The sequence below is a fragment of the Contarinia nasturtii genome, unplaced genomic scaffold (genome assembly GCF_009176525.2).
Source record: "Contarinia nasturtii isolate CC-2019 unplaced genomic scaffold, AAFC_CNas_1.1 Cnas_scaffold_350, whole genome shotgun sequence".
NCBI lineage: Eukaryota > Metazoa > Arthropoda > Insecta > Diptera > Cecidomyiidae > Contarinia > Contarinia nasturtii.
The window spans coordinates 4806777-4816558 of NW_022197705.1; the positions used below are offsets into that span (position 1 = coordinate 4806777).

General features: G+C 33.1%; 1 protein-coding gene across 2 annotated transcripts in view; it reads right to left on the reverse strand.

Moving 5' to 3' along the window:
* Positions 1 to 262: 262 nt before the first annotated feature.
* LOC116338325 overlaps positions 263 to 9782 on the reverse strand; it is a 14885-nt gene continuing 5365 nt past the window's right edge. Inside the window, exons 2-6 of one of the 2 annotated variants that reach the window (XM_031763489.1) lie at positions 7692 to 8023; positions 6685 to 6746; positions 6484 to 6607; positions 6181 to 6401; positions 263 to 1715 (exon numbers count right to left, since the gene is read on the reverse strand). In XM_031763489.1, the coding sequence (XP_031619349.1) occupies positions 1048 to 1715; positions 6181 to 6401; positions 6484 to 6607; positions 6685 to 6746; positions 7692 to 7711 (1095 nt within the window). In that variant the 5' untranslated portion in view covers positions 7712 to 8023 and the 3' untranslated portion in view covers positions 263 to 1047. The remainder of the gene's footprint in view (positions 1716 to 6180; positions 6402 to 6483; positions 6608 to 6684; positions 6747 to 7691; positions 8024 to 9782) is intronic. The other variant, XM_031763488.1, reaches the window with a different exon arrangement.

Here is a 9782-nt window from a genome sequence, read left to right on the forward strand (position 1 = left end):
GACTCAAGATTCAAAAATGGTCGAAAATAAATTTGGTTAATGAAAATACAGGCAGCGAATCAGTACCAAGATACACCGTAATAGCTTCCTTTTATTTGTCATTTTTTATTAATATGTTTCATTTTTGTCGGTGGTTTTTTTGGCACTTTCAGTACTTGTCGGTATTTTTTGGTGTTTTCGCTGACTCGTCTGTTTTTTTTTCATTTTGGTATTGTTTCGCTCCCTAAGCAAATATCAACAAAATAAGAAAAAGATCCACAAATTGTTCATTTCAAAAAAATTAAATTTTAATGCCAACGTTGGGAAACAGTTTTGACTTATATAGAAATTTTCTTACAAAATCTTACATGCTATGAAACAAACCACCACCCAAAGGCTTAAGTATATTTTGGCAAAAATTAAAACTCACTTTCGCATCTCTACCTTATGCTTTTTCATAGCATATCACCTCTTTGTATTCTCCTGAAGGAACATAAGTTAGAGTAGGAGCCGAGATGCGAGATGGAGCCTTCTTTTCGTAACCATTCACATATGAAATCATTTTCATCGAAACATTTTCTTTCGAATAACAAAAAAATGTTAACAACCTTTTATAAAATCTATAGGTACTTGAAGTATTTGCTCCTGCATTTTTTCTCACATTTTGTTCGATAATTAGTTTTTTTTTTCAAGTTCAATATCTACCAGCAAACAAACCAACAATCAGCCAATCGATTTAAAATATCAAATTGCTAATGCATATCTTTTCATTTGAAACTAGAATGTCAAAGAAGTAATGAAATGCGCTAGATAAAAAACTAAAATTAGCATAAGTGTATTTACGTGTGGGTAATTTAAAAAAAACTTAACAAAAATGTTCGTATCTAATTAAGTAAATGTTCTGTATATCTCCTTCACAATTCGTTTACACCTTTAGCACTCTACAACAATTTTAAATCATTCTTTTAAAATTAGAATTTTTTATTTAAGTGTTCCGAAAATGAATAATTATTCAATATCACAGTTGCGTAATAGCAATTTTGGTGCCGTTCATTCTTCTGTCTGTGTCTATTCGATGTTTCGTTCCTTTGACTTTTCTTTGTTGATGTGAATTGAAAGTGGTGGCAAATTGGCACGCAGCAATTTCAGACGTTTGCTCTTCTCAACTTTTTTGATTGGTGAAGTTCGGCCAATTGGCTTGGTTGTTGAAAGATTTTCAACACTCTGTGCGATGATATCACTTTTACCATAATATCGTGGCATTGTGAAATCCGTTTCATGTGCCCGTGCCATATTTGACGTTTGAATGCTGTACAAACTAACCGATTCTTTGTATTTTTCAATGGTCGGTGTATCTTCGTAATGCTTTGGCAATGTTGTATATGATATGGACGGTATTTCCGGCGTCATGCTAATCATTGAACTGCCGGCAATTGTGAAAATGTCCGTTTCGCTGGCTGGTCGAAAGGAAAAATACGGTAAACTTTGAATTGTTCGCAAACGTTTATTCAATATTGGCGTTTTGGTTCCAACACTATTGCTCGTCGTTTCATCTTCAGTATCATGATCATCTCTGGATTCCATTCCATCCATATTGTCACTGGACGATGAATTTGTTTTCACTATTGACACCGATGGCCGCAATATCAACTCATTCGATTTCTCATTTTCATGCGATGATTGTTTGGCCGCATTTTCGCTAGTACCTTCATCTTCTTCCGATTTCAGTTCGATTCCTATAAACAAATTAAAATGGTAATTGTAACAAATAATTAAAAGCAATACCAATTCTAGCTTAATGTTACGAAATTCGTGAATAAAAAAAAGCCAAAAGAACAGGAAGAAAAAAACAAAACAAATATAAAATATTCAACAATTACTTTTGAATGAACAAACAACTACTGGATGGAATGCAAATATTTGGCGATGTCACTACACAGTTGGATGATGCACATGATGATGGTTTAGTTGAAGCAGAAGGTGGTTAGTCTAAATGCCAATCGCTAATTATGATGAAAAACAGAACCAACAAAATAGAGAGAAAAAAGTAGAGAAAACCAAATTAGATTTGAATTCGTAGAAATTGAAGCACTTAAAACGAATTTTATTTCTAAAATGTCAAACTATTTTCTGGACGTTATATGTACCCCGCGTCGAGACATGATATTCGGAGAAATACTATACAATTGAATCACCATTGGCTGTTGGTAATACACATACCTTTTCGCTTATCGAATTTACTCATTATTACTTTCATTCCATTCGAACAAGTTTTAAGCCTCTTTTCATGACGTAATAATACCAACAAAATTTCGAAAATCTCGCTACACAACATGTACGGGCGATGAATCTTTTACCGGCGACCATTTTTTGCATTTAATTTTTAGTGTATTTTTCGCAACTATTTTTGAATTTCCGACTCATCATTTCGTTTCATTGAATTGCAATTAGTCATTGTCATCCATTAAAGTAGTAAGCGGAGCTGTGATTTATGCCAACCAGAAATGCAAAATGAGTAAAATGATCTGAATTTATTAAGTTTAGTATTCGCTGAAATGATGCTATTATTTATGTTATTATAATGTTTTGTTGTTGATTCTCTCTCTTTCCAGCTGTCGCGAATAAAACATGAATTCACAAAATAATGAATGACCTTGAATAAAGAGTGTATGCAAAATCATCACGATTTCGGAATATTCGCGTTGTTTTTTGCAGTACAAAATGAAATTCGGCCCATTGTAATGTAAAACCATTCAAAGTGAAGAGCATTTTGTTCTTCCGAAAATACGTTTTTGTCCTTAGATTCAATGGAAAAGCAGCTGTCGTCTCAAACCATTGAAAAATAACAAAAACCAACGTACAACGTATGAGATTCTTATTTCGCTCTGTTATTCACCAGACCAGTTTATTCAACAGATTCTTTGCTCGATAATGAGTGTACGCTGTGTGCTCTTTCTTTCTTAACCATCGTTTTTATTTTTATTCAATTTGTGCTCACATTCTACACGAGATACACATGCACACACACTCATTTTATTGGGTCAAGTTTAACTGCATGTCTTTGCAGGAAGGTTCAAGTTCTTTTCAACGCATCATCATTCGACTTGAAATACAAGTTATTTGGTTCTCTTTGTCAACGATAAATAAAACAAAGTCACCATTTATCTTTGTTTTGCAGAAAATCAGCCTATCGCAACAGCATTGTACGCGCTGTAAAACTGATGATATGCAGTCTCACGCGCACCCGTTTATTCATTATCTTTTTTCAAAAATGTATTCAGTTTTAATTTCATTTATCGTGAGCCTAGACAATGTAAACAATATTAAATCGCATAAATTTAAATTTGTGTAACACAGTATAAATTCCAAAATAATGAAGCATGAAAAATGATTACAAAAGCCAAATTGATATAATTACAGAAATAAAGTAGTTATAAATGAGAAAAAAAAAACAATGACGTGAGCCAGAATGTAATGGAACAAACATTATCAAAACACACATACAAATACAACGTCATTAGCCATAGCTATACAATAACATTCAGATTCGCAATTTTTGTTTTCATTCGCTCTTCAGCAAGTACGATCGTGCATGAACAAGCACTTAATTTCCTGGAACATTATTTACAAAATTGCAATTCATACACACATTCAACTAAATTTTATGCTAACAGATACAATGAGAGATAGAAACAAGCAATCTTTTTTTTTCTCAATCGAATGATAAATTCAGAATAGAAGCGAGATATATTCGGAGATTTATTACATTTGTGTTAGATTGTAATTTGCTTAACATTAAAGCAATTCTAACTAAATAGCTGGAGACTAGTTTAGGCCACTAACAATTTATCATTTATTTGAAGCATATAAAAATATTGAATAGATGGTGGCTTGATTTAAATGTTTTGAGATTTATTTTCTTTGGCGCATGTATAGAGAAAAACGTTTAAGAAAAGGGTGAACCTACCTATTCATTTTGACTACAAAATTAAATGGAGTGAGAACACGCTATATCCAACATATCGAACAAATTATGAGAACGTATTTAAGACATGCATCATGATATTCAAATATCCCCCATTTACACCCAATTAGACCCAAAATGTGATTGCTATCGCTCTAAATACGATAAATCGATTTGATTAGTAAATTCATTTTTTATAAAAAGATATCTTAGAAATTGTTAAAAATTCTTGTCTTCGTGATTCATGAGTCATGAATGATTTTTTTTTGCTGAACAAAAATTCCTTATATTTTTCCGTTTAAAACATCAATTTTTACAATTTTGAAATTTTTGTGAGGTGACTGAATAAAGGAGAAATCATTTGAATAATGGAAAAAACGAATTTACAAAAATTGAACAATATTTCATTTTTATTTTTTTATTTTTTCAAGTGATTTCTCCCTTGTCGAAAATCTTTAGAAGGCAACTCAATATAATCACTTCAAGCTGCTCAGCTCAAATCAGTCGATCAATGGTGATATCAACTTTCTTGCATAATGTCAACTTTAAACAAAAACCGTAAAAAATGAATACGAGGGTTGCTCCATAATTTTTTTTAAAAACATATATAACACAGTTGTTTTTTGTCGAAAATGGTTTTATTGTTTTTTCAAAATATTCCCCGAGATGATCGATACACTTTTGCATTCGATGAAACCATTTGTCATAGCATTCGTGCCACTCCGAAACTGATATCTCCAAAACGTGTGTTTTGAACGCTTCAACTGCTTCTTCTGGTGTCGAAAATCGTTGACCACGTAGTTTTTTCTTCACGCTTGGGAACAAAAAAAAGTCATTGGGTGCCAGGTCAGGACTGTACGGTGGATGACCCATCAGTTCGATGTTTTGACCGGTCAAAAATCGAGTAGTTTGAAAAGATGTGTGAGAGCTCGCATTATCGTGATGAAGAATTATTTTGCGACGGTGGTTGTTTTTTCTTATTTCACCAAACACTTCGGGCAAACAAATGGTGGTATACCAATCAGAATTGACGGTCTTACGATCCTCTAGTGGAACGGTTGCCACATGACCACTTCTCCCGAAAAAACAGGCGACCATTCGCTTCGAAGTGCTTCTTGCTCGAACAACTTTCGTTGGGTTATCTTCATTTTGGAAGACCCATACAGTCGACTGCTGTTTCGTTTCGGGCTCATAGGCATATATCCACGATTCGTCACCAGTGACGATTTTATTAACGTCTTTTGAAGCACCACGATTGAATTTCTTGAGCATTTCTTTACACCAACTCACACGAGCCATTTTTTGTTCATCGGTCAATTTATGTGGGATCCAACGAGAGCAAATCTTTTTTACGGCTAAATGTTCATGCAAAATTGTATGTATGCTGTGGGATGAAATGCCCAAAGATGCCTCAATCTCACGGTAGGTCACATGACGATCTTCCATAATCAGTTTTCTGACAGCATCGATGTTTTGTGGCACAACAGCCGATTTTGGACGACCTGTATGAAACTCGTCTTTGAGCGAACTACGACCGCAACGGAATTCTCGGTACCAGTTATAAATTGTCTGAAGGGTTGGTGCTTCATTGCCAAAGGCCAAATGAAGTCGATCGAAACACTGTTGTTGAGATAATTTACTTCGAAAATCGTAGTAAATCATTTTACGAAAATCTTCACGTGTAAAATTCATTTTTTTGTTGAGTCGCAGTTTACCAGTCACTGTAAACAATACAAATAGCGTTCGTACGACAAAAGGTTCAGGGCACGAATACATACCAAAACATCAAACTTTACGAATATGACAATGGTTTACATCGGGCAACACTATAAGTACCATTTTAAAAAAAATTATGGAGCAACCTACGTAAAACATAAATTACGATACCTTTTTGTATCCATTCTGTTAGTTGTCTTAAGACTGTTTTCATAGACGCCGATTGGGATCGTATGTGATTTTTTTTCCAAATCGGACGCCTCGCGAAAACAGACCAGATATTCCTGAATATTTAACTTTCAATCAAGTTGGTTTTTCTAACAAAATTGGTTAGTCAAATTATTTTTTTTGGAAAATGTTATTATTTTAAAATCCATTATTTACATGAGTATGATTTGTATTCATGATCGGTGTGAAAATTTGGAAATTCTGTTGAACAACAAACTGTCTGTGTTTCTGTTTCTTTTTGTTACACAGTGTTCGTATCAGAGTATGAAATTGAATTCATTCAAAACTGTTACCTTCAAGTCGTTTCAATAGCTTCTTCTCACTGTCCGAATCGGTGTGTGTGTGTTTCTTTGGATCTTCATGGATGCCAGGACTTTTGTGTACAATAGCCAATGATTTGGTTGGCTGATTGTCATGAAAAATTTGTGAATTGGCGAACACTGCCAAAATTTCGGGCGCCAAAAAGGGCACATTCGTTTGAATTTGTCGGTAATCATCTTCACGGATTTTTGAACTGGAAGAATGTAAACGTTTTCATATATAACAACAGCAAAAAATATATCGTGTTCAAATGATTTAACATGCATATAGACTACCTCAGTCCATTTTCTTGTCGTCCGGGTTGCTCGCAAATCGGTCGATCGTGTGCGTCCAAATGGAAATCATTAAATCCTTTATTACGTTTTGTTAAATATTCATCTTCGTCGGCATTGTAATTTGCTACACGTAAAATATAAACAATAGAATTGATGAGTTTATTTACGCTACATAGTTTATACCGATAAACTAAAACTTACCGATATTCTTATCAAAGCAAAATCGTTCTTCAATACAATACCAATAGCAATCTTCAAAGCAACTGAAAAATGTAAACAAAAATGTAATAAAAAATGTTATTTATTATTATTCGGTTTCATTGAGCGGTTTGGATCGTGCTGATTTTGGAGTAACAAGTGTAAAATATTTCGTAATAATTTTTATTTCTTTTTAAATTTGCTATATCGTAATCGACTTTCATAAAATTGCAAATTTTACTCATGCGCAACCGAACGACTCACACACAACTTCCAGTAAATTAATATTCAAATCGATAATTCGCTTGAAAAATTGTTAATGAATAGAGAGCATGTGACCGAATCAAATGCGCTAGTTTTTCGATGCCAACCACTAAACGAGCTTCGAATGGAAGTAGAGCTAGGCTTTATAAAATCAATTTTGATATACAGTGCAGCCATCTTTGTAGCGACCGTGATGCGAACATGTCGCTGAAAGAAAAAAAAAAACGTACAAAAACCCTGAGAAATTGCATTCGATTTCGGGTTGAGTTGTGTCAAACAATGCAAAGTAAATAAAACGTCAAGGCCAATTCCTCATATCAATTTGTAGACACTGTATGTGGACTGTGAAGTTCAAGTCGAAAATCAACGTGCATTTCCTCGCAAATTGTGAAAAGAATCGATGTGACTTTTGGCGAATAAGATCAACAATAGCAGCGGCACCAACAACAGATATAAGCAATTTTTTCACATTTTATGATTTATTTACACAATGAATTGAGAGAGATGCGTTGTTCATTCCACGGTTAATCCAATTAACACATAAAAATTTAACTCGCGATAGCACTATTTTTAAATCAATTTTGACTCTAATGGAATTTTGATTGGTTAAAATCGAACGAAAACACAATAGCAATATTTTTCCTATGTTTTTACAAACAAAATCTGTGAATTGCATCTTTCTATATTGACGTGGTTCATCAGACAGCTGCCAAACAATTTAATTATGCGTGTTATACTTGGCTTACCTCTGGCAACAACGGCACATGTTTTTGTTGTTGTTGTTATTCGTAAATTCTGTTATGTTCCAATTTCGGAATGATCTGATCACGAAACACTTGTTTATTCACATTCAAATTGTGTTTGTGTTTTCTTAAAATAGCACAATTTTACTGTCAATCTTTTATATTGTGAATCGGTATGCCTTGTACATGGAGTCTTTTTTGTTATGGATACAGATTTTTGTGATAAGCTTCAGTATTGACATTGAATCCCTTGAATTGAGATTCTTGGAGTTTTGGATATATTCACTTTAAAATCACTATTCGCAGATTTATTGTAGGGAAAAAAACGCGTGCAACTGAAATTAAACGTTATTGATTTCCGGAATTTTTGAAGGTAAAAAATCACAACAGTAAAATATACAAATCGATCGCACTAAATCATTATTGTTTGTGGTAAATGAATTGCGTTTTTGCTGACATTTCAAATCGAACTCATTTTCATCACATGATTGACTAATTGTATGCTATTTACAGTAAACGATTGCCTCATTCCATTTTCAGTAACGCTAAAACCGAGCAATTTAGTTGATAGTCTCTCTATTTCTCTCTCTCTCTAACAAGTATATTTTTTGTTCATTTTGTAATTTGATTGCACTTGAAAATCATTTGCTCAATGTGACGAACATTGAATTCCATATGGGTGAGTGCGTGTTCCCAGTACATTCAAAATGTATAATTAATTTGTGAAATTTTGCACGTATTCAAAACAAAGCGTCATTTAACCGATAAATAAAGACATTTGTAAAGCACACGACCAATTGTTAATGCCTTTTATAACCATGTAATTTTAATGGCTATACTAGTGTCTTGATTTTAGACATACCAACAGATAAGATAAGCACTTCCCCAATGTTCTTCCGCCGGCAATTTGTCGATTTGCGCCCATTTTCATGAAAAAGTCTAGATTTCTTTTTTGTTCGAAAAAAAAAACTGATTTTATTTATGAGCCGAAGAATTTATGTTCGTGTTTTAACTCACTCAAACAAAAAAGACTAGTTGGAAATATTTCACGTATCGACTTCAAATGGAAACGTGCATAATTTGAAAAAAAAAAAAAAAAAAAAATATCTGTAACCAAATCCATATAAAATGTAAACATATTCGATGAAATTTCGTCTCAAATGTTGTGTTATATAAAACCTGTTGCTTATATGAGCCAATCAAAGCTCCAAACTCTATTAATAATAGATTTATTGAATTTGTAATCGTTCACGAGATAAATAATTAATTTTCTAATATATTGGTTGTGAAACATGGCTCGAGGGAATTGTGACAAGTTTCGATATAAATATGATGAGCAATGTGTGCGTAATCATATGAAGTTTTATTTTTTGTTGTTGTCATGTATGCATTTGCACTGAGTCAACGACCCAAAATAGCATGTATATGTGTGAAAAGTGAAATGATAACCGCTGGAGACATAAATAAACAGTTATAAAAGCGTAATTGCTCTTTGTTTTGATCTTTGCAATGACATTTATTTCAGCAAAAAAAAAAATCGTTCATTTATATATTTTATCTTAAAAGGTCGAATGTAATTTTCCAACAAAAATGAGTATGAATTGAAGGAAATGAGATCAAAGATCTTGTGACTGCAAGAATTATCATTAATTCCATCTTGTTTCGTTCGAATGAGCATGAAATTGGTGCCGACGATTAATGCATATGCATTATAAATTGAAAATACAACAAATTATGGAATTTTACAATGTCAGTTTACATAATAAAATAACGAAGAACGCATGAAACATGCACGGTTCTAATAGATTTTCATATGAATTCTACAATGTTTTAATGCACAATTGTATGCCTGTTACACTCAATGGACTAGAATACATAGAGGTGCTAGTCGCACTACATCCCCGATATAAACACGAAAATAAATGAATGCTGCAATTCAATTAATGAATTCCAATCTATTGTGAGATAACGACACAAATTGTCATTAAAAATTTACGACAAACATACATATCGAAACAAAAGCAATTGTTTGATTCGATGGTGGTGGCTGCGACGACGACATCGGCTAGGTGAATTGTTTACATAAGTTTTGTA